The sequence below is a fragment of the Salvelinus fontinalis genome, chromosome 26, assembly GCF_029448725.1.
Source record: "Salvelinus fontinalis isolate EN_2023a chromosome 26, ASM2944872v1, whole genome shotgun sequence".
NCBI classification, from domain to species: Eukaryota; Metazoa; Chordata; class Actinopteri; order Salmoniformes; family Salmonidae; genus Salvelinus; species Salvelinus fontinalis.
In genome coordinates, this window is record NC_074690.1 from 2,688,843 (window position 1) to 2,714,909 (window position 26,067).

Below are 26,067 nucleotides of genomic sequence, written 5' to 3' on the forward strand. Positions count from 1 at the left end.
AACCAGTACCATATATTAACAGTACCATATATTAACAGTACCATATATAAACAGTACCATATATTAACAGTACCATATATAAACAGTACCATATATTAACAGTACCATATATAAACAGTACCATATATAAACAGTACCATATATTAACAGTACCATATATAAACAGTACCATTTATAACCAGTACCATATATTATTACCAGTACCATATATTAACAGTACCATATATTAACAGTACCATATAGTAACAGTACCATATATTAACAGTACCATATATTAACAATACCATATATTAACAGTACCATATATTAACAGTACCATATATTAACAGTACCATATAGTAACAGTACCATATATTAACAGTACCATATATTAACAGTACCATATATTAACAGTACCATATATTAACAGTACCATATATTAACAGTACCATATATTAACAGTAACATATATAAACAGTACCATATATTAACAGTACCATGTATAAACAGTACCACTCAAAATGAGTCCCAGTCCAATTCAAACAGGACATTGTTCTGCCGGTGAAATCCTTGGGCTGGGCCCACCTAAGCATTTTTTTCAAACATTTTTTTCAAGTCCAAACAGTGTCAAAAAAAATAAAAATGGACCTATATATTTTTTAAATTATGTTTCAGCTAAAGAACACAGCCATAGCAAAATACCAAGAGTTGCAGGAAATTATCTTTAAAACTGCAACAATAACAAAAAATTCTCAGCTTCATGGAAAAATATGTGGAATTGCAGAAAATCGGGTTAAAAATGCAAACATTTCTCTGCACCAACAAGATGGAGGCCACTAAAGTGTTCTCTAAAATTCTGCCACTCTGACAGGCCCGACCGCACCCATTGCCACGCCCCCTGCCCACCACCTAAGCCCCTTATTTATCAAGGAAAAACCCTGTTAAGTACGGATTATATTAGTAGGTGGTTTTTAGTCGTTGTAAAATAACTTTGATTTAACATTAAGCTTTGGGTCAGGATCAGACCAGTCCAAATACTGGTCTGATCCTGATGTAGCTACTATAGGTTGTCTTTGCTGGTTGTCTTTGCTGATATTTGTTGTTTTTCCCATCATGCCATAGTGAATTTAAGCTCGTGACTAAATGCATGAGGTGTGACACACCGGCACACACACGTGTTGTCTGATGCCTTCAGATGCTTGCAGTAAGTGATGGTACCAGCGTGTGGTGTCAGGGAGTCGTCTGCTCTGAGGGACATCAGCATGACATCAGTAATTACAACGGAATCATCACAGAATCAGGACACAAATTAGACACAAATTAGCCGTTATTATCAAGTTTGCATGGTAGGAAAACTGTCAAGGTGAAAATAGTATATATTTTTTCACTGCATTTTGTTCCAACCTTACTTTCAGTGAATTGTAGACCCGTTACATTTTTTCTCTCAAGTATGACAAGTTGCCCCAAGTGACGTGTTTGAAGGTTTTTCCGTTGTAAATTCTCCTCTGTATACAGCAGAGACTCATGTCAAGCCCACAGTACAATAGTTGTTACCAAAACAAAAATATGATGTTATTTGAGAGACCGAGGTTGAATAAAATGTGTCAAGACAATTTGAATATTAATTTTATCCAAAATCCACATTAATCCTTAAAAAAAAAAAATAATAATCTGTTTTCGCTGTTTTGTTTCTCCAGGTTTCAGTTTTTACCTGTTTTTTTTGTAGCTTTTCCCTCTCAAAATCACACTTTTTAAAAAATAGAAAAACAACATTGAATGTTGTAAGTCCACAACAACGGTTAAACCACATCAGTTTTGAGGTATGAGAAAAACCTAAGAAATGTGCATTTTTTGTAGTTACCCTTTAATTAAACTGTGCACCAATCAGAGACCGGTGTTTGATTAGTGATGTTTCTGTAGCATGCAGAGATCGCGGAGTTCAATACATTTAGTTAATTTCCTACTAAGTTCAATACGTTTTTTGAATATTGTTGATTCCTTCTGCGTTCTCCGCAACTCAGATTTGACAGGGCCCTATTTTTCTCTCTTTCAACCCAACAGAAGTTTCTCCATATCAAATAAGATCTTATTGGTCACATACATGTGATTAGCAGATCTTATTGGTCACATACATGTGATTAGCAGATCTTCTTGGTCACATACATGTGATTAGCAGATCTTATTGGTCACATACATGTGATTAGCAGATCATATTGGTCACATACATGTGATTAGCAGATCTTATTGGTCACATACATGTGATTAGCAGATCATATTGGTCACATACATGTGATTAGCAGATCTTATTGGTCACATACATGTGATTAGCAGATCTTATTGGTCACATACATGTGATTAGCAGATCTTATTGGTCACATACATGTGATTAGCAGATCATATTGGTCACATACATGTGATTAGCAGATCTTATTGGTCACATACATGTGATTAGCAGATCTTATTGGTCACATACATGTGATTAGCAGATCATATTGGTCACATACATGTGATTAGCAGATCTTATTGGTCACATACATGTGATTAGCAGATGTTATTGCGGGTGTACTAAAATGCTTGTGTTCCTAGCTCCAACAGTGCAGTAGTATCTAACAAAATGCTTGTGTTCCTAGCTCCAACAGTGCAGTAGTATCTAACAAAATGCTTGTGCTTCTAGCTCCAACAGTGCAGTAGTATCTAACAAAATGCTTGTGCTTCTAGCTCCAACAGTGCAGTAGTATCTAACAAAATGCTTGTGCTTCTAGCTCCAACAGTGCAGTAGTATCTAACAAAATGCTTGTGCTTCTAGCTCCAACAGTGCAGTAGTATCTAACAAAATGCTTGTGCTTCTAGCTCCGACAGTGCAGTAATATCTAACAAATTACACAACACATACCCAATACACACAAATCTAAGTAGGAATAAAGTAAGACTATATACATATGGACGAGCCATGTCAGAGCGGAACGGACTAAGATACAGTAGAATAGTATAGAATACAGTATAAACATATGAGATGAGTAATGCCAGATATGTAAACATTATTAAAGTGACTAGTGTTCCATTCCTTAAATTGGCCAGTGATTCCTAGTCTATGCATACAGTGCAATAATAACTAACAAGTAATATCTAACAAGTAACATCTACCAATTTCACAACCAATTTCACAACCAACGCAAATATAAAGTAAAGGAATGGAATTAAAAATCTATAAATATTTGGATGAGCAATGTCAGAGTGGCACAGACTCAAATACAGTAGAATAGCTTTGATGCACCTGTACTGAACTCGCCTTCTGGATGATAGCGGGGTGAACAGGCAGTGGCTCGGGTGGCTGTTGTTCTTGATGATCTTTTTGGTCTTCCTGTGACATCGGGTGCTGAAGGTGTCCTGGAGGGCAGTTAGTTTGCCCCCGGTAATGCATTGGGAAGACTGCACCACCCTCTTGAGAGCCCTGCGGTTGTGGGTGGTGCAGTTGCCGTACCAGGCGGTGATACAGCCCGACAGGATGCTCTCAGTTGTGCATCTGTAAAAGGTTGTGAGGGTTTTAAGTGACAAGCCAAATTTCTTCAGCCTCCTGAAGGTGAAGAGGCACTGTTGCGCCTTCTTCACCACAATTACTGTTTGGGTGGACCATTTCAGTTTGTCAGTGATGTTTACACCGAGAAAGTTGAAGCTTTCCTCCTTCTCCACTGCGGTCATGTTGATGTGGATAGAGGCGTGCTCCCTCTGCTGTCTCCTGTGCTACAAGTGGAGAGAACATGCATGACAATTGTTACATTGTTACGGCTACAAGGCCTTCCCCCAACCCCCTTCGGCAAATCAGATCACGCCTCCATCCTGTTCCGCCCCGCCTATAGGCATAAACTTAACTAGGAAGCACCCGTGGTAAGAACTGTTCAACTTTGGTCTGACTAATCAGAATCTATACTTCAGGACTGTTTTGATCACATTGAATGGGAAATGTTTTGGGTTGTTGTCTCTGGGATTAGTATCGACATATACACTGACTCAGTGACTGGGTTCATCAGGAAGTGAACAGAGGATGTTGTTCTAACTGTGACGATTAGAACTTATATTTGAAAAATGTCAACATTCGCGCAAAACTGAAGGTGCAAAACCTTATTTAACCACGGCAAGGTGACTGGGAACATGGACGTTTACAAACAGACCAGCTAAAGAAGAAATCAAACAGGCAAAATAACAGTACAGGGACAAAGTGGAGTCGCAATTCAACGGCTCAGACATGAGACGCATTTGGCAGGGACTCCAGACAATCACGGATTATTACTACAATGTCACGGGTACTAACGCCTCGATCCCGGACTAGCTAAACACTTCTTCGGCCGCTTCGAGGAAAACAACACAGAACCATTGTTGCTCCCGATCTTCGTGGCGACGTAAGACATTCAAGCGTGTTAACCCTCGCAAAGCTGCCGGCACAGACGGCATCCCAAGCCGCGTCCTCAGAGCGTGTGCAGACCAGCTGGCTGGAGTGTTTACTGACATATTCAACCTCTCCCCAGTCTGCCTTTCCCACTTGCTTTAAGATGTCCACCATTGTTCCTGTACCCAAGAGAGCAAAGGTAACTGAACTAAATGTCTACAGCCCCGTAGCACTCACTTCTGTCATCATGAATTGCTTTGAGAGGCTAGTTAAGGATCATATCACCTCCACCTTACCAGACACCCTGGACCCACTACAATTCACATACCGATGCAATCGCCTGGACAGCCTGGACAAAATAAATGCCTACACAACCGTTCAAAAGTTTGTGGCCACTTAGAATTGTCCTTGTTTTTGAAAGACAAGCAAATATTTTGTCCATTAAAATAACATCAAATTGATCAGAAATACAGTGTAGACATTGTTAATGTTATAAATGACTATTGTAGCTGGAAACGGCAGATTTTTGATGGAATATCTGCATAGGCGTACAGAGGCCCATGATCAGCAACCATCACTCCTGTGTTCCAATGGCACGTTGTGTTAGCTAATCCAATTTTATCATTTTAAAAGGCTAATTGATCATTAGAAAAACGATTATGCAATTATGTTAGCACAGCTGAAAACTGCTGTCCTGATTAAAGAGGCAATAAAACTGGCCTTCTTTAGACTTGTTAGGTATGCGTAACTGGCTGTACGGGAGTCAGGCGCAGGAGAGCAGAAGTTGGGTAGCCAAAGGAGCCTTTTATTTCGGCGAACAAAAAAAACACGCCACTAAGAACTCTAAACACAATACTGGTTAACATAACCCAGCGCAAATCAGTCTAGCGTGCACATACACCAAACAACAAACAATTCCACACATAGACATGGGGGGAGAACAGAGGGTTATATACACGTCTAATACTGAGGGAACTGAAACCAGGTGCGGTGGAAAACAAGACAAAACAAATGGAAAAATTAAAGGTTGATCAGCGATGGCTAGAAAACCGGTGACGTCGACCGCCGAACGCCGCCCGAACAAGGAGAGGAATCGACTTCGGCGGAAGTCGTGACAAGACTAGTTGAGTATCTGGAGCATCAGCATTTGTGGGTTTGATCACAGGCTCTTCTGAAACTCGTCAGTCTATTCTTGTTCTGAGAAATGAAGGCTATTCCACGCGAGAAATTGCAAAGAAACTTTAGATCTGGTACAACGCTGTGTACTACTCCCTTCACAGAACAGCGCAAACTGGCTCTAACTAGAATAGAAAGAGGAGTGGGAGGCCCCGGTGCACAACTGAGCAAGAGGACAAGTACATTAGACTGTCTAGTTTGAGAAACAGACGTATAACAAGTCTTCAACTAGCAGCTTCATTAAGTAAGTCTCAACATCAACAGTCAAGAGGCGACTGCGGGGATGCTGGCCTTCTAGACATAGTTCCTCTGTCCAGTGTCTGTGTTCTTTCGCCTATCTTAATCTTTTCTTTTTATTGGCCAGTCTGAGATATGGCTTTTTCTTTGCGTCTCTGCGTATAATGCAGGGATGCCGGCCCATGTTGACTCCAATGCTTCCCATACGTATGTCAAGTTGGCTTAATGTCCTTTGAGTGGTGGACCATTCTTGATACACACAGGAAAAGGTTGAGAGTGAAAAACCCAGCAGCGTTGCAGTTCTTGACACACTCAAACCGGTGAGCCTGTCTCCTACTACCATACCCTTATCAAAGGCACTTTAATCTTTTGTCTTGTCCATTCATCCTCTGAATGGCACACATAAACAATCCATTTCTCAATTGTCTCAAGGCTTAAAAATCCTTCTTTAACTTGTCTCCTCCTCCTTCATCTACACTGATTGAAGTGGATTTAACAAGTGACATCAATAAGAGATAATAGCTTTCACCTGGTTTCACCTGGTCAGTCTATGCCATGGAATGTTTTGTTCACTTCGTGTTGAGTCTTTGAACACTGGTCACTTTAATAATGTTTACATCCTTTTCGTGAGGACAGACGCTTGGAGACACGAAGCAAGTACATACAGTGAATATTTAATAAATAACAGACATGAAACAAAACACGGACAGCAGAAACATAACGATATTAATGCTGACACGGGGATCAAACAGAGTGTAAATGGGAATAGACAGATATAGAGAAAGCAATCGATAAAGTGAAGGTGAGTCCAGGTGAGTTCAATGAAGCGATTGATTGATTGTGTGGACAGGTGTCTTTTATACAGGTAACGAGTTCAAACAGGTGCAGTTAATACAGGTAATGAGTGAAGAACAGGAGGGCTTCTTAAAGAAAAACTAACAGGTCTGTGAGAGCCGGAATTCTTACTGGTTGGTAGTTGATCAAATACTTATGTCATGCAATAAAATGCAAATTAATTACTTAAAAATCATACAATGTGATTTTCTGGATTTTTGTTTTAGATTCCGGCTCTCACAGTTGAAGTGTACCTATGATAAAAATGACAGACCTCTACATGCTTTGTACGTAGGAAAACTAGCAAAATCGGCAGTGTATCAAATACTTCTTCTCCCCACTGTATATTTCACTGGTCATCCCCAGTTCTCTGCTGCCAATGACTGTCACGAATTGCAAAAAAATCACTGAAGCTGGAGACTTAAATCTCCCTCACTAACTTTAAGCATCAGCTGTCAGAGCAGCTTACAGATCATTGCACCTGTACACAGCCCATCTGTAATTAGCCCATCCAACTACCTCATCCCCATATTGTTATTGTACATTTTTTTGCACCCCAGTATTTCTACTTGCACACTCATCTTCTGCACATCTATCACTCCAGTGTTTATTTGCTGAATTGTAATTACTTCACCACTATGTTCTATTTATTGTCTTACCTCTCTAATCTTACTACATTTGCACACACTGTATATAGACTTTTCTATTGTGTTATTGACTGTACGTTTATTTATTCCACGTGTAACTCTGTGGTGTTGTTTTTGTCTCACTGCTTTGCTTTATCTTGGCCAGGTAGCATGTTCTAAATGAGAACTTGTTCTCAACTGGCCTAACTGGTTACTGTGAGAGCGAGAGAGGGGGGAGAAAATAAAGGAGAAATAAAAAATAAAGGAGAAATAAAAAAAAGAAAATGATTAAATAAATAAAACTTCATATGTACAGTACATACTGTATTCTGGACTTAGCTCATCCATATAACTATACCTTTTTCCTACTTATATGTGTTCCATACTGTCTATACACACCACGCATTTATATTCCGGAAACAGAATCTCTTTCTGATATTTCTTACTATTTTTTATTTGTGTATTAGTATTGTACTATTAGACATTACACTGCACCTGCTTTAACATCTGCTAATCTGAGTACTTGACAAATAAACTTTGATTTGAAATAATCACACAATGGCCACTGGTGTCAATACAGTTGTCATCCTGGGTCTGTAAGAAAACTTTGACGAATTCAGCCTTAGTAGGAAAAAAACTGTTTCGGGTACATTGTGTTGACAAACGCATCAAATAGTGAACTCTTCCTAACAAATGTGAAGACGCCGTCACTCTCTTAACACATTGTCTAAATCCACAGGAGAGACTCAGTCTCAAACCTGACTGCCACCTCCGCTCTCTCTCTCTCTGTCTCTCTCTGCTGCTCTCTCTGTTGTCTCGCTCTCAATTCAATTCAAAGGGCTTTATTGGCATGGGAAACATATGTTTACATTGCCAAAGCAAGTGAAATAGATAAATGTCTCTCTCTGTCTCTCTCGCTCTCTTTCCATCCCTTTCTCCCTCTCTTTTAATAGTTAGTAAAAGTGTCTTACTCTCTATCTTTGTGTCTGTGTCTCTCTCTCTCTCCCTCTCTCTCGCTCTTTCTCTTTTTTTGTGTCTCTGTGTCTCTCTTTCTCTCTCTGTCTCTCTCTGTCTCTCGCTCTTTGTCTCTCTCTCCCTCTATCCTCTCTGTCTACCCCCCCTCTCTCGCTCTGTATCTCTCTCCCTCCCGCCTTTCTGTCTATCTCTTCCTCCTTCTCTCTCCCCCCTCTCTCTCTCTCTTGCTCTCTACCCCCCACGCTCTCACCTCTTATTAACCTCTTTACTCATTCATTTTTCAAACTCTCAAAGGTCACCATCTCTTTTCATTTCCTCTCAGTGGAGGCCTATTTGTTGAGTTGAATCAATACCCAGTCCCCCCGAGAACCAGATAGAACCCCTTCACAGTGATTTCTCTGTCTGGGATGGTCTCTCTGTCTGGGATGGCCTCTCTGTCTGGGATGGCTTCTCTGTCTGGGATGGCTTCTCTGTCTGGGATGGCTTCTCTGTCTGGGATGGCCTCTCTGTCTGGGATGGCTTCTCTGTCTGGGATGGCTTCTCTGTCTGGGATGGCTTCTCTGTCTGGGATGGCTTCTCTGTCTGGGGTGGCCTCTCTGTCTGGGATGGCTTCTCTGTCTGGGATGGCCTCTCTGTCTGGTATGGCTTCTCTGTCTGGGATGGCTTCTCTGTCTGGGATGGCCTCTCTGTCTGGGATGGCCTCTGTCTGGGATGGCTTCTCTGTCTGGGATGGCCTCTCTGTCTGGGATGGCTTCTCTGTCTGGGGTGGCCTCTCTGTCTGGGATGGCCTCTCTGTCTGGGATGGCCTCCTTAGCAGGGAGAGAAAGTATCTCTGTAATAGACGGCTGTGTTAGTATTCTCCTCACACCGACAGACCTGTTAGCTACATCTATTGAGTTACCAGCTGTGTGTGTGTGTGTGTGTGTGAGTGAGAGAGAGAGAGAGAGAGAGAGAGAGAGAGAGAGAGAGAGAGAGAGAGAGAGAGAGAGAGAGAGAGAGAGAGAGAGAGAGAGAGAGAGAGAGAGAGAGAGAGAGAGAGAGAGAGAGAGAGAGAGAGAGAGAGAGAGAGAGAGAGAGAGAGAGAGAGAGAGAGAGAGAGAGAGAGAGAGAGAGAGAGAGAGAGAGAGAGAGAGAGTGTGTGTGTAGGGCAGGAAGAATAACAAACCTTAATTGGAGAGGCTTGTCTGACATTCCTTTAAAAGGAGGTGTTTAAAACCACAGCACAGCAGCTAATTACCACCGTGATAGAACAGAGAAATAGAAAAGTCACTTCAGAAGTCACAAGTGTTTGAGGAAAAGTTCAATCGAGACTGTCTTCTGCTGGGGTGTCACTGACGTGCACTGTACACACCTCTCATCAAGGAATTACGAAACTGAGAACTCAAGTTTTCATAAAGTTAATTACAGTCATGTTTGAACGTACAGAGAAACTGAAAAGGAATTGCTAATTAATCTGTGTTAGTAGGACGGCAGGTAGCCTAGTGTTTAGAGCTTTGGGCCAGTGACTAAAAGGATGCTGGTTGAAATACCTGACAAGGTGAAAAATCTGTCCATGTGCCCTTCAGCAAGGCACTTAAGCCTAATTTGCGCCAGCGGTGGCGTACTGCTGTAAAACAACACATGTCACTGCACCACTTTTTTTTTTCTTAGCAATAATTAGCTTGTTGACATTTGTTTTCTAGTCTTATCTCATTCAGATTTGTCTTTACATTCATATAGAACGGGACATTACCACAATGCCGTAACAGAGGCAAGCTGTTTTTGCACGGGTTCAATTAATTAATTAGAAGATAACGCATTTACACTGGTAGTCTACTGCAGAAACCCATTTACACTGGTAGTCTACTGCAGAAACCCATTTACACTGGTAGTCTACTGCAGAAACCCATTTACACTGGTAGTCTACTGCAGAAACCCATTTACACTGGTAGTCTACTGCAGAAACCCATTTATACTGGTAGTCTACTGCAGAAACCCATTTATACTGGCAGTCTACTGCAGAAACCCATTTACACTGGTAGTCTACTGCAGAAACCCATTTACACTGGTAGTCTACTGCAGAAACCCATTTACACTGGTAGTCTACTGCAGAAACCCATTTACACTGGTAGTCTACTGCAGAAACCCATTTACACTGGTAGTCTACTGCAGAAACCCATTTACACTGGTAGTCTACTGTAGAAACCCATTTACACTGGTAGTCTACTGCAGAAACCCATTTACACTGGTAGTCTACTGTAGAAACCCATTTACACTGGTAGTCTACTGCAGAAACCCATTTACACTGGTAGTCTACTGCAGAAACCCATTTACACTGGTAGTCTACTGCAGAAACCCATTTACACTGGTAGTCTACTGCAGAAACCCATTTATACTGGTAGTCTACTGCAGAAACCCATTTATACTGGCAGTCTACTGCAGAAACCCATTTACACTGGCAGTCTACTGCAGAAACCCATTTACACTGGTAGTCTACTGCAGAAACCCATTTACACTGGTAGTCTACTGCAGAAACGCATTTACACTGGTAGTCTACTGCAGAAACCCATTTACACTGGTAGTCTACTGCAGAAACCCATTTATACTGGTAGTCTACTGCAGAAACCCATTTACACTGGTAGTCTACTGCAGAAACCCATTTACACTGGTAGTCTACTGCAGAAACCCATTTACACTGGTAGTCTACTGCAGAAACCCATTTACACTGGTAGTCTACTGCAGAAACCCATTTACACTGGTAGTCTACTGCAGAAACCCATTTACACTGGTAGTCTACTGCAGAAACCCATTTATACTGGTAGTCTACTGCAGAAACCCATTTATACTGGCAGTCTACTGCAGAAACCCATTTACACTGGCAGTCTACTGCAGAAACCCATTTATACTGGTAGTCTACTGCAGAAACCCATTTATACTGGTAGTCTACTGCAGAAACCCATTTACACTGGCAGTCTACTGCAGAAACCCATTTATACTGGTAGTCTACTGCAGAAACCCATTTACACTGGTAGTCTACTGCAGAAACCCATTTATACTGGTAGTCTACTGCAGAAACCCATTTACACTGGCAGTCTACTGCAGAAACCCATTTACACTGGCAGTCTACTGCAGAAACCCATTTACACTGGTAGTCTACTGCAGAAACCCATTTACACTGGCAGTCTACTGCAGAAACCCATTTACACTGGTAGTCTACTGTAGAAACCCATTTACACTGGCAGTCTACTGTAGAAACCCATTTACACTGGTAGTCTACTGCAGAAACCCATTTACACTGGTAGTCTACTGCAGAAACCCATTTACACTGGTAGTCTACTGCAGAAACCCATTTACACTGGTAGTCTACTGCAGAAACCCATTTACACTGGTAGTCTACTGCAGAAACCCATTTACACGGGTAGTCTACTGCAGAAACCCATTTACACTGGTAGTCTACTGCAGAAACCCATTTACACTGGTAGTCTACTGCAGAAACCCATTTACACTGGTAGTCTACTGCAGAAACCCATTTACACTGGTAGTCTACTGCAGAAACCCATTTACACTGGTAGTCTACTGCAGAAACCCATTTACACTGGTAGTCTACTGCAGAAACCCATTTACACTGGTAGTCTACTGCAGAAACCCATTTACACTGGTAGTCTACTGCAGAAACCCATTTACACTGGTAGTCTACTGCAGAAACCCATTTACACTGGTAGTCTACTGCAGAAACCCATTTACACTGGTAGTCTACTGCAGAAACCCATTTACACTGGTAGTCTACTGCAGAAACCCATTTACACGGGTAGTCTACTGCAGAAACCCATTTACACTGGTAGTCTACTGCAGAAACCCATTTACACTGGTAGTCTACTGCAGAAACTAATTTACACGGGTAGTCTACTGCAGAAACCCATTTATACTGGTAATTGTTTTACCTGGTTAGAATTCAATGATGAAATATCCCTATGTGTACAGTGTGTGCTCTTTAACCCCTAATGCGTCATATGGTGTTTGACCTTTCACCCCCTGATGCGTCATATGGTGTTTGACCTTTCACCCCCAGGGCTTCATAATGTGTTTGACCTTTCACCCCCAGTGCTTCATAAGGTGTTTGACCTTTCACTCCCAGTGCTTCATAATGTGTTTGACCTTTCACCCCCAGTGCTTCATAAGGCGTTTGACCTTTCACTCCCAGTGCTTCATAAGGCGTTTGACCTTTCACCCCCAGTACTTCATAAGGCGTTTGACCTTTCACCCCCAGTGCTTCATAAGGTGTTTGACCTTTCACCCCAAGTTCTTCAACAGGTGTTTCTAGGGTTGTTAATGAACCTTGTGGTCATAGTGAGGTCTTGGTGGCGCTCTGTACCACACAACAGCCCAATTTACATGGGAACGGGGTTTGGGTCATGTCCCCCAAATATTAGAAAGAGACAATATTGCCCCCCCCCCGAGTGGTGCAGTGGTCTAAGGCGCAGCAGCATCTCAGTGCTAGAGGTGTCACTACAGACCCTGGTTCGATTCCAGGCTGTATTACCGCCGGCCGTGATTGGGAGTCCCATAGGGTGGTGTACTATTGGCTCGGTGTCGTCCGGGGTTAGGGTTTGGCCGGGGTAGGCTGTCATTATAAGTAAGAATTTGTTCTTAACTGACTTGCCTAGTTGAAATAAAACATTTTAAATATGTTCCTTCCTAACTTTTATAGAGACCCCGGTTAGAACATTCCTGAAATCACGAGGGAATAAGCGGGAAATCCAAAACCCTAAAACCATGATTTCTGAAATACTGGGGAATTTTGGAAAAGTTTTTAATCATTTTTTTTTGCAACCTAATGTTGAACTGAAACCACAGAGTTGTCTCAGAGCCTTCCTTATAGAATAGTAATCCAGTATATCGCTATACTACATGACTTAGTGCAGCTGGACTGGGAGGAGAGAGATGTTTAAATATTAACTACTGCTGAAAGGCAGCAGGAGGAATCACAACACTAATTAACTGTCCCCCTAACGAGGGCAGGGGTTAAAGGTCAGAGGGTAGGTCGTGTCAGGACACCTGGGTCACAGAAAGACAGGAAGAGGGAACTAAAAAGAGAGAGTTTAGGTTTGTAGAAAGCATCGTACGTGTGTGTTGATAATGATCATACTACAACAGGATAAATTTAAAACCTTATATCATATATCTTACAAATCTGCTTTGTTTATTCTAGAATACTGTATTCACGTATCCCCCCATTTTTCCCACACATTCTCTCTCCCCTCCTTCTCCCCCTCCCCCATATTCTCTCTCCCCTCCTTCTCCCCCTCCCCCATATTCTCTCTCCCCTCCTTCTCCCCCTCCCTCATATTCTCTCTCCCCTCCTTCTCCCCCTCCCCCATATTCTCTCTCCCCTCCTTCTCACCATATTCTCTCTCCCCTCCTTCTCCCCCTCCCCCATATTCTCTCTCCCCTCCTTCTCCCCCATCTTACCTCTCTCCCCTCCTTCTCCCTCTCTCCCCTCCTTTCCCTCCTTCTCCCCCATCTTACCTCTCTCCCCTCCTTCGCCCTCTCTCCCCTCTCCCCTCCTTCGCCCTCTCTCCCCTCCTTCTCCCTCTCTTCCCTCCTTTCCCTCCTTCTCCCCCATCTTACCTCTCTCCCCTCATTCGCCCTCTCTCCTCTCCTTCGCCCTCTCTCCCCTCCCCTCCTCCTTCTCCCCCATCTTACCTCTCTCCCCCCTCCTTATACCCCTCTCTCCCCTCCTCCTTCTCCCCCTCTCTCCCCTCTTCCTTCTCCCCCCCCTCCCCCAGTGTATACCAGGTGGTGGTAGAAGAGGAGAGGTCTCGGAGGGCGAGGAGGGGTGCGGTTGAGATTCTCCGCTGTTACCCTGTCCCCATCCACTTCCAGAACTCCACGGTCCTCAACTCCCAGTACTACTTCACAGCTGAGTTCCCCGCCGTGGGGCTACAGGCTCCTCAACCCTTCACTGTGGGAGACAACAAGACCTACGGTGGATACTGGAACGCCCCCCTACTGCCGCAGAAGAGCTACAGCATCTACTACCAGGCTGTCAGCACGGCTAACGGGGTGGGTACCACTACTAGGGATATTAAGGTATTGGTGTGGGTGTAGTTCTAGTGGTATTATGATAATAGATACTGGAACGCCCCCCTACTGACCCAGAAGAGCTACAGCAAATACTACCAGGCTGTCAGCATGGCTAATGGGGTGGGTACCTCTACTAGGGATATTAAGGTATTGGTGTGGGTGTTAATGGTAGTTCTAGTGGTATTATGATAATAGATACTGGAACGCCCCCCTACTGACCCAGAAGAGCTACAGCAAATACTACCAGGCTGTCAGCACGGCTAACGGGGTGGGTACCTCTACTAGGGATATTAAGGTATTGGTGTGGGTGTTAATGTTAATTCTAGTGGTATTATGGTAATAGATACTGGAACGCCCCCCCTACTGACCCAGAAGAGCTACAGTTCTAACTTTGGGGGTTGTTTGTGTCCCACAGTACTGTGTTATCCCACTGAGCTGAAAGCTAGGCATTAACTTGGGGAGTTAACTCTAGTCTTCAGGTCTTGAGCAAAGCTAGTCGTCATGGGAGCTGGTCGTCATGGGAGCTAGTCGTCATGGGAGCAGGTCGTCATGGGAGCTAGTCGTCATGGGATCTAGTCGTCATGGGAGCTAGTCGTCATGGGAGCTAGTCGTCATGGGAGCTAGTCGTCATGGGAGCTAGTCGTCATGGGAGCTAGTCGTCATGGGAGCTAGTCGTCATGGGAGCTAGTCGTCATGGGAGCTAGTCGTCATGGGAGCTAGTCGTCATGGGAGCTTGGTTCACACAAGTCTCAAAATGCCCAGAATGAGAAATGTTCTGTTGAAAGCCTTTCCACATAGTACTTTTACATCAAACAGTAAAACTTCTGATGTTTTATTTACAGTGTAAATGATAGACTGACTAGAGGGACTGGTCCTAGACTAAATTACTATGTCCCCAAACTGAGACACTAACACAGAGAGACACACACAGTCTATCTGCTCACTATCATCTGTTACAGGGCTGGGCTGGGTTACTGCTACAGGGCTGGGTTACTGCTACAGGGCTGGGTTACTGCTACAGGGCTGGGTTACTGCTACAGGGCTGGGTTACTGCTACAGGGCTGGGTTACTGCTACAGGGCTGGGTTACTGCTACAGGGCTGGGTTACTGCTACAGGGCTGGGTTACTGCTACAGGGCTGGGTTACTGCTACAGGGCTGGGTTACTGCTACAGGGCTGGGTTACTGCTACAGGGCTGGGTTACTGCTACAGGGCTGGGTTACTGCAACAGGGCTGGGTTACTGCTACAGGGCTGGGTTACTGCTACAGGGCTGGGTTACTGCTACAGGGCTGGGTTACTGCTACAGGGCTGGGTTACTGTTACAGGGCTGGGTTACTGTTACAGGGCTGGGTTACTGCTACAGGGCAGGGTTATTGCTACAGGGCTGGGTTACTGCTACAGGGCTGGGTTACTGCTACAGGGCTGGGCTGGGTTACTGCTACAGGGCTGGGTTACTGCTACAGGGCTGGGCTGGGTTACTGCTACAGGGCTGGGTTACTGCTATAGGGCTGGGTTACTGCTACAGGGCTGGGTTACTGCTACAGGGCTGGGTTACTGTTACAGGGCTGGGCTGGGTTACTGCTACAGGGCTGGGTTACTGCTACAGGGCTGGGTTACTGCTACAGGGCTGGGTTACTGCTACAGGACTGGGTTACTGCTACAGGGCTGGGTTACTGCTACAGGGCCGGGCTGGGTTACTGCTACAGGGCTGGGTTACTGCTACAGGGCTGGGTTACTGCTACAGGGCTGGGTTACTGCTACAGGGCTGGGTTACTGCTACATGGCTGGGTTACTGCTACAGGGCTGGGTTACTGCTACAGGGCTGGGCTGGGTTACTGGTACAGGGCTGGGTTACTGCTACAGCGCTGGGTTACTGCTACAGGGCTGGGTTACTGCTACAGGGCTGGGTTACTGCTACAGGGCTGGGTTACTGCTACAGGGCTGGGTTACTGCTACAGGGCTGGGTTACTGCTACAGGGCTGGGTTACTGCTACAGGGCTGGGTTACTGCTACAGGGCTGGGTTACTGTTACAGGGCTGGGTTACTGCTACAGGGCTGGGCTGGGTTACTGCTACAGGGCTGGGCTGGGTTACTGCTACAGGGCTGGGTTACTGCTACAGGGCTGGGCTGGGTTACTGCTACAGGGCTGGGTTACTGCTACAGGGCTGGGTTACTGCTACAGGGCTGGGTTACTGCTACAGGGCTGGGTTACTGCTACAGGGCTGGGTTACTGCTACAGGGCTGGGTTACTGCTACAGGGCTGGGCTGGGTTACTGCTACAGGGCTGGGTTACTGCTATAGGGCTGGGTTACTGCTACAGGGCTGGGTTACTGCTACAGGGCTGGGTTACTGTTACAGGGCTGGGCTGGGTTACTGCTACAGGGCTGGGTTACTGCTACAGGGCTGGGTTACTGCTACAGGGCTGGGTTACTGCTACAGGACTGGGATACTGCTACAGGGCTGGGTTACTGCTACAGGGCCGGGCTGGGTTACTGCTACAGGGCTGGGTTACTGCTACAGGGCTGGGTTACTGCTACAGGGCTGGGTTACTGCTACAGGGCTGGGTTACTGCTACATGGCTGGGTTACTGCTACAGGGCTGGGTTACTGCTACAGGGCTGGGCTGGGTTACTGGTACAGGGCTGGGTTACTGCTACAGCGCTGGGTTACTGCTACAGGGCTGGGTTACTGCTACAGGGCTGGGTTACTGCTACAGGGCTGGGTTACTGCTACAGGGCTGGGTTACTGCTACAGGGCTGGGTTACTGCTACAGGGCTGGGTTACTGCTACAGGGCTGGGTTACTGTTACAGGGCTGGGTTACTGCTACAGGGCTGGGCTGGGTTACTGCTACAGGGCTGGGCTGGGTTACTGCTACAGGGCTGGGTTACTGCTACAGGGCTGGGCTGGGTTACTGCTACAGGGCTGGGTTACTGCTACAGGGCTGGGTTACTGCTACAGGGCTGGGTTACTGCTACAGGGCTGGGTTACTGCTACAGGGCTGGGTTACTGCTACAGGGCTGGGTTACTGCTACAGGGCTGGGCTGGGTTACTGCTACAGGGCTGGGTTACTGCTACAGGGCTGGGTTACTGCTACAGGGCTGGGTTACTGTTACAGGGCTGGGTTACTGCTACAGGGCTGGGCTGGGTTACTGCTACAGGGCTGGGTTACTGCTACAGGGCTGGGTTACTGCTGCAGGGCTGGGTTACTGCTACAGGGCTGGGTTACTGCTACATGGCTGGGTTACTGCTGCAGGGCTGGGTTACTGCTACAGGGCTGGGTTACTGCTACAGGGCTGGGTTACTGCTACAGGGCTGGGTTACTGTTACAGGGCTGGGTTACTGCTACAGGGCTGGGTTACTGCTACAGGGCTGGGTTACTGCTACAGGGCTGGGCTGGGTTACTGCTACAGGGCTGGGTTACTGCTACAGGGCTGGGTTACTGCTACAGGGCTGGGTTACTGCTACAGGGCTGGGTTACTGCTACAGGGCTGGGTTACTGCTACAGGGCTGGGTTACTGCTACAGGGCTGGGTTACTGCTACATGGCTGGGTTACTGCTACAGGGCTGGGTTACTGCTACAGGGCTGGGTTACTGCTACAGGGCTGGGTTACTGCTACAGGGCTGGGTTACTGCTACAGGGCTGGGTTACTGCTACAGGGCTGGGCTGGGTTACTGCTACAGGGCTGGGTTACTGCTACAGGGCTGGGCTGGGTTACTGTTACAGGGCTGGGTTACTGTTACAGGGCTGGGTTACTGCTACAGGGCTGGGTTACTGCTACAGGGCTGGGTTACTGCTACAGGGCTGGGTTACTGCTACAGGACTGGGTTACTGCTACAGGGCTGGGTTACTGCTACAGGGCTGGGTTACTGCTACAGGGCTGGGTTACTGCTACAGGGCTGGGTTACTGCTACAGGGCTGGGTTACTGCTACAGGGCTGGGCTGGGTTACTGCTACAGGGCTGGGTTAATGCTACAGGGCTGGGTTACTGCTACAGGGCTGGGTTACTGTTACAGGGCTGGGTTACTGCTACAGGGCTGGGCTGGGTTACTGCTACAGGGCTGGGTTACTGTTACAGGGCTGGGTTACTGCTGCAGGGCTGGGTTACTGCTACAGGGCTGGGTTACTGCTACAGGGCTGGGTTACTGCTGCAGGGCTGGGTTACTGCTACAGGGCTGGGTTACTGCTACAGGGCTGGGTTACTGCTACAGGGCTGGGTTACTGTTACAGGGCTGGGTTACTGCTACAGGGCTGGGTTACTGCTACAGGGCTGGGTTACTGCTACAGGGCTGGGCTGGGTTACTGCTACAGGGCTGGGTTACTGCTACAGGGCTGGGTTACTGCTACAGGGCTGGGTTACTGCTACAGGGCTGGGTTACTGCTACAGGGCTGGGTTACTGCTACAGGGATGGGTTACTGCTACAGGGCTGGGTTACTGCTACAGGGCTAGGTTACTGCTACAGGGCTGGGTTACTGCAACAGGGCTGGGTTACTGCTACATGGCTGGGCTGGGTTACTGCTACAGGGCTGGGTTACTGCTACAGGGCTGGGCTGGGTTACTGTTACAGGGCTGGGTTACTGTTACAGGGCTGGGTTACTGCTACAGGGCTGGGTTACTGCTACAGGGCTGGGTTACTGCTACAGGGCTGGGTTACTGTTACAGGGCTGGGTTACTGCTACAGGGCTGGGTTACTGCTACAGGGCTGGGTTACTGCTACGGGGCTGGGTTACTGCTACAGGGCTGGCTTACTGCTACAGGGCTGGGTTACTGCTACAGGGCTGGGTTACTGCTACAGGGCAGGGTTACTGATACAGGGCTGGGTTACTGCTACAGGGCTGGGTTACTGCTACAGGGCTGGGTTACTGCTACAGGGCAGGGTAACTGCTACAGGGCTGGGTTACTGCTACAGGACTGGGTTACTGCTACAGGGCTGGGTTACTGCTACAGGGCTGGGTTACTGCTACAGGGCTGGGTTACTGTTACAGGGCTGGGTTACTGTTACTGGGCTGGGTTACTGCTACAGGGCTGGGTTACTGCTACAGGGCTGGGCTGGGTTACTGCTACAGGGCTGGGTTACTGCTACAGGGCTGGGTTACTGCTACAGGGCTGGGTTACTGCTACAGGACTGGGTTACTGCTACAGGGCCGGGTTACTGCTACAGGGCTGGGTTACTGCTACAGGGCTGCACTTTGTTACTGCTACAGGGCTGGGTTACTGCTACAGGGCTGGGTTACTGCTACAGGGCTGGGTTACTGCTACATGGCTGGTTTACTGCTACAGGGCTGGGCTGGGTTACTGCTACAGGGCTGGGTTACTGCTACAGGGCTGGGTTACTGCTACAGGGCTGGGTCACTGCTACAGGGCTGGGTTACTGCTACAGGGCTGGGTTACTGCTACAGGGCTGGGTTACTGCTACAGGGCTGGGTTACTGTTACAGGCCTGGGTTACTGCTACAGGGCTGGGTTACTGCTACAGGGCTGGGTTACTGCTACAGGGCTGGGTTACTGCTACAGTGTCACGTTCCTGACCTATTTTTATGTTATTTTGATTATGTTTAGTTGGTCAGGGCGTGAGTTGGGGTGGGCATTGTATGTTGTGTGTGTTTGGTTAGTCCATTGGTGTTGTATGTGTATGGGATAGTGTTTGTTAGGTTGTCTAGTTATGTCTATGGCTGCCTAGATTGGGTCTCAATCAGAGACAGCTGTCATTCATTTGTCTCTGATTGGGAGCCAGATTTAAGGTAGCCATAGGCAGTAGGCTTTTGTGGGTGTTTGTTCCTGTGTCCTCACAGGACAGTTGAAGGTTAGTCTCATTTTGTTGTTTTGTAGTTTTGTAGTGTCTTGTTTGCGGTTTTTATTAAAAGATGGCTTATTTCCCTCAATCCGCATCTTGGTCCTATCCATGCTCCTCCTCGTTTGAGGAGGAGAACAACATTGACTGCCTTTACAGAAACACCCACCACAACAGGACCAAGCGGATTGAAGAGAGAGAAAGAACTAAAGCAATGGAGAGAAGAGGAATGGAGTTGGGAGCAAATTTTCAATGGAGAAGGACCCTGGGCTAAGGTGGGAGAGAATCGCCGCTCTCGGGAGGAGAAGAAGGCAGCCACAGCCCAGGAGCGCTGGTATGAGGAGGCAGCACATAGGAGAGGCTGGAAGCCCGAGAGGCTCACCCAAAAATTTCTTGGGGGGGGACTAAAGGGGAGTGTGGCGAAGCCGGGTTGGATACCTGAGCCAACTCCCCGGGCTTGCCGTGGAGTAAGAGGGCGTCGTACTGGTCAGACACCGTGTTATGCGGTAAAGCGCACGGTGTCCCCAGTACGCGTGCTTAGCCCAGTGCGGGCTATTCCACCTTGCCGCACTGGGAGGGCTAGGTTGGGCATCGAGCCGAGTGCCATGAAGCCGGCCCAACGTATCTGGTCTCCAGTACGTCTCCTCGGGCCGGCGTACATGGCACCAGCCTTACAGGTGGTGTCCCCGGTTCGCCTGCATAGGCCAGTGCGGGCTATTCCACCTCGCCGCACTGGCAGGGCTACGGGGACCATTCAACCTGGTAGGGTTGGGGAGGCTCGGTGCTCAAGAGCACGTGTCCTCCTTCACGGTCCGGTATATCCGGCGCCACCTTCCCACCCCAGCTCAGTACCACCAGTGCCTACTCCACGCACCAGGCTTCCAGTGCATCTCCAGAGCCCTGTTCCTCCTCCACGTACTCTCCCTATGGTGCGTGTCTCCAGCCCAGTGCCTCCAGTTCCGGCACCACGCACCAAGCCTCCTGTGCGTCTCCAGAGCCCTGGACGCACTGTTCCTTCTCCCCGCACTCGCCCTGAGGTGCGTGCCCTCAGCCCGGTACCTCCAGTTCCGGTACCACGCACCAGGCCTGGAGTGCGCCACGAGAGTCCAGTGTGCCCAGTTCCTGTTCCCCGCACTCGCCCTGAGGTGCGTGCCTACGGCCCGGTGCCTCCAGTTCCGGTACCACGCACCAGGCCTATAGTGCGTCTCAGCCGGCCAGAGTCTGCCGTCTGCCTAGCGCCAGAGCCGTCCTGCCATGACCAGCCAGAGCCGTCCTGCCATGACCAGCCAGAGCCGTCCTGCCATGACCAGCCAGAGCCGTCCTGCCATGACCAGCCAGAGCCGTCCTGCCATGACCAGCCAGAGCCGTCCTGCCATGACCAGCCAGAGCCGTCCTGCCATGACCTGCCAGAGCCGTCCAGCCAGGACCTGCCAGAGCCGTCCAGCCAGGACCTGCCAGAGCCGTCCAGCCAGGACCTGCCAGAGCCGTCCAGCCAGGACCTGCCAGAGCCGTCCAGCCAGGACCTGCCGGAGTCCCTCAGCCAGGACCTGCCGGAGTCCCTCAGCCAGGACCTGCCGGAGTCCCTCAGCCAGGACCTGCCGGAGTCCCTCAGCCAGGACCTGCCGGAGTCCCTCAGCCAGGACCTGCCGGAGTCCCTCAGCCAGGACCTGCCGGAGTCCCTCAGCCCGGACCTGCCGGAGTCCCTCAACCCGGACCTGCCGGAGTCCCTCAGCCAGGACCTGCCAGAGTCCCTCAGCCAGGACCTGCCAGAGTCCCTCAGCCAGGACCTGCCAGAGTCCCTCAGCCAGGACCTGCCAGAGTCCCTCAGCCAGGACCTGCCAGAGTCCCTCAGCCAGGACCTGCCGCCCCTTGTCCCGGTGCTGCCCCTTGTCCCGGTGCTGCCCCTTGTCCCGGTGCTGCCCCTTGTCCCGGTGCTGCCCCTTGTCCCGGTGCTGCCCCTTGTCCCGGTGCTGCCCCTTGTCCCGGTGCTGCCCCTTGTCCCGGTGCTGCCCCTTGTCCCGGTGCTGCCCCTTGTCCCGGTGCTGCCCCTTGTCCCGGTGCTGCCCCTTGTCCCGGTGCTGCCCCTTATCCCGGTGCTGCCCCTTATCCCGGTGCTGCCCCTTATCCCGGTGCTGCCCCTTATCCCGGTGCTGCCCCTTATCCCGGTGCTGCCCCTTATCCCGGTGCTGCCCCTTATCCCGGTGCTGCCCCTTATCCCGGTGCTGCCCCTTATCCCGGTGCTGCCCCTTATCCCGGTGCTGCCCCGTATCCCGGTGCTGCCCATTCAGTTAGGTGGGTTTAGTTGGAGGGTGGTCATTGGGTGGGGGATACGGAAGCGGGGAGTGACTATGGTGGTGTGGGGACAGCGTCCAGAGCCGGAGCCACCGCCGTGGACAGATGCCCACCCAGACCCTCCCCTAGACTTTTGGTGGTGCGTTCGGAGTACGCACCTTGAGGGGGGGTTATGTCACGTTCCTGACCTATTTTTATGTTATTTTGATTATGTTTAGTTGGTCAGGGCGTGAGTTGGGGTGGGCATTGTATGTTGTGTGTGTTTGGTTAGTCCATGGGTGTTGTATGTGTATGGGATAGTGTTTGTTAGGTTGTCTAGTTATGTCTATGGCTGCCTAGATTGGGTCTCAATCAGAGACAGCTGTCATTCATTTGTCTCTGATTGGGAGCCAGATTTAAGGTAGCCATAGGCAGTAGGCTTTTGTGGGTGTTTGTTCCTGTGTCCTCACAGGACAGTTGAAGGTTAGTCTCATTTTGTTGTTTTGTAGTTTTGTAGTGTCTTGTTTGCGGTTTTTATTAAAAGATGGCTTATTTCCCTCAATCCGCATCTTGGTCCTATCCATGCTCCTCCTCGTTTGAGGAGGAGAACAACATTGACTGCCTTTACATACAGGGCTGGGTTACTGCTACAGGGCTGGGTTACTGCTACAGGGCTGGGTTACTGCTACAGGGCTGGGTTACTGCTACAGGGCTGGGTTACTGCTACAGGGCTGGGTTACTGCTACAGGGCTGGGTTACTGCTACAGGGCTGGGTTACTGCTACAGGGCTGGGCTGGGTTACTGCTACAGGGCTGGGTTACTGCTACAGGGCTGGGTTACTGTTACAGGGCTGGGTTACTGCTACAGGGCTGGGCTGGGTTACTGCTACAGGGCTGGGTTACTGCTACAGGGCTGGGTTACTGCTACAGGGCTGGGTTACTGCTACAGGGCTGGGTTACTGCTACGGGGCTGGGTTACTGCTACAGGGCTGGGTTACTGCTACAGGGCTGGGTTACTGCTACAGGACTGGGTTACTGCTACAGGGCTGGGTTACTGCTACAGGGCAGGGTTACTGCTACAGGGCTGGGTTACTGCTACAGGGCTGGGTTACTGCTACAGGGCTGGGCTGGGTTACTGCTACAGGGCTGGGTTACTGCTACAGGGCTGGGTTACTGCTACAGGACTGGGTTACTGCTACAGGACTGGGTTACTGCTACAGGGCTGGGTTACTGCTACAGGGCTGGGTTACTGCTACAGGACTGGGTTACTGCTACAGGGCTGGGTTACTGCTACAGGGCTGGGTTACTGCTACAGGGCTGGGTTACTGCTACAGGGCTGGGTTACTGCTACAGGGCTGGGTTACTGCTACAGGGCTGGGTTACTGCTACAGGGCTGGGTTACTGCTACAGGGCTGGGTTACTGCTACAGGGCAGGGTTACTGCTACAGGGCCGGGTTACTGCTACAGGGCCGGGTTACTGCTACAGGGCCGGGTTACTGCTACAGGGCCGGGTTACTGCTACAGGGACGGGTTACTGCTACAGGGCTGGGTTACTGTTACAGGGCTGGGTTACTGTTACAGGGCTGGGTTACTGCTACAGGGCTGGGCTGGGTTACTGCTACAGGGCTGGGCTGGGTTACTGCTACAGGGCTGGGTTACTGCTACAGGGCTGGGTTACTGCTACAGGGCTGGGTTACTGCTACAGGGCTGGGTTACTGCTACAGGGCTGGGCTGGGTTACTGCTACAGGGCTGGGTTACTGCTACAGGGCTGGGTTACTGTTACAGGGCTGGGTTACTGCTACAGGGCTGGGCTGGGTTACTGCTACAGGGCTGGGTTACTGCTACAGGGCTGGGTTACTGCTACAGGGCTGGGTTACTGCTACAGGGCTGGGTTACTGCTACGGGGCTGGGTTACTGCTACAGGGCTGGGTTACTGCTACAGGGCTGGGTTACTGCTACAGGGCTGGGTTACTGCTACAGGACTGGGTTACTGCTACAGGGCTGGGTTACTGCTACAGGGCAGGGTTACTGCTACAGGGCTGGGTTACTGCTACAGGGCTGGGTTACTGCTACAGGGCTGGGCTGGGTTACTGCTACAGGGCTGGGTTACTGCTACAGGGCTGGGTTACTGCTACAGGACTGGGTTACTGCTACAGGACTGGGTTACTGCTACAGGGCTGGGTTACTGCTACAGGGCTGGGTTACTGCTACAGGACTGGGTTACTGCTACAGGGCTGGGTTACTGCTACAGGGCTGCACTGGGTTACTGCTACAGGGCTGCACTGGGTTACTGCTACAGGGCTGGGTTACTGCTACAGGGCTGGGTTACTGCTACAGGGCTGGGTTACTGCTACAGGGCTGGGTTACTGCTACAGGGCTGGGCTGGGTTACTGCTACAGGGCTGGGTTACTGCTACAGGGCTGGGTTACTGCTACAATCCTGGGTTACTGCTACAGGGCTGGGTTACTGCTACAGGGCTGGGTTACTGCTACAGGGCTGGGTTACTGCTACAGGGCTGGGTTACTGCTACAGGGCTGGGCTGGGTTACTGCTACAGGGCTGGGTTACTGCTACAGGGCTGGGTTACTGCTACAGGGCTGGGTTACTGTTACAGGGCTGGGTTACTGCTACAGGGCTTGGCTGGGTTACTGCTACAGGGCTGGGTTACTGCTACAGGGCTGGGTAACTGCTGCAGGGCTGGGTTACTGCTACAGGGCTGGGTTACTGCTACAGGGCTGGGTTACTGCTGCAGGGCTGGGTTAATGCTACAGGGCTGTGTTACTGCTACAGGGCTGGGTTACTGCTACAGGGCTGGGTTACTGTTACAGGGCTGGGTTACTGCTACAGGGCTGGGTTACTGCTACAGGGCTGGGCTGGGTTACTGCTACAGGGCTGGGTTACTGCTACAGGGCTGGGTTACTGCTACAGGGCTGGGTTACTGCTACAGGGATGGGTTACTGCTACAGGGATGGGTTACTGCTACAGGGCTGGGTTACTGCTACATGGCTGGGTTACTGCTACAGGGCTGGTTCACTGCTACAGGGCTGGGTTACTGCTACAGGGCTGGGTTACTGCTACAGGGCTGGGTCACTGCTACAGGGCTGGGTTACTGCTACAGGGCTGGGCTGGGTTACTGCTACGGGGCTGGGTTACTGCTACAGGGCTGGGCTGGGTTACTGTTACAGGGCTGGGTTACTGTTACAGGGCTGGGTTACTGCTACAGGAATGGGTTACTGCTACAGGGCTGGGTTACTGTTACAGGGCTGGGTTACTGCTACAGGGCTGGGTTACTGCTACAGGGCTGGGCTGGGTTACTGCTACAGGGCTGGGTTACTGCTACAGGGCTGGGCTGGGTTACTGCTACAGGGCTGGGTTACTGCTATAGGGCTGGGTTACTGCTACAGGGCTGGGTTACTGCTACAGGGCTGGGTTACTGTTACAGGGCTGGGCTGGGTTACTGCTACAGGGCTGGGTTACTGCTACAGGGCTAGGTTACTGCTACAGGGCTGGGTTACTGCTACAGGACTGGGTTACTGCTACAGGGCTGGGTTACTGCTACAGGGCCGGGCTGGGTTACTGCTACAGGGCTGGGTTACTGCTACAGGGCTGGGTTACTGCTACAGGGCTGGGTTACTGCTACAGGGCTGGGTTACTGCTACATGGCTGGGTTACTGCTACAGGGCTGGGTTACTGCTACAGGGCTGGGCTGGGTTACTGGTACAGGGCTGGGTTAC

The 26,067-nt window shown here is 49.3% G+C and overlaps 1 protein-coding gene across 1 annotated transcript in view; it reads left to right on the plus strand.

The window, feature by feature from the left end:
- The window catches only part of LOC129824568 (receptor-type tyrosine-protein phosphatase mu-like), a 422,832-nt gene extending 408,534 nt beyond the window's left edge, over positions 1-14,298 (plus strand). Inside the window, exon 13 of the mRNA XM_055884259.1 lies at positions 13,977-14,298. Coding sequence (XP_055740234.1) covers positions 13,977-14,298 — 322 coding nt within the window. The remainder of the gene's footprint in view (positions 1-13,976) is intronic.
- The last annotated feature ends 11,769 nt before the right edge of the window (positions 14,299-26,067 follow it).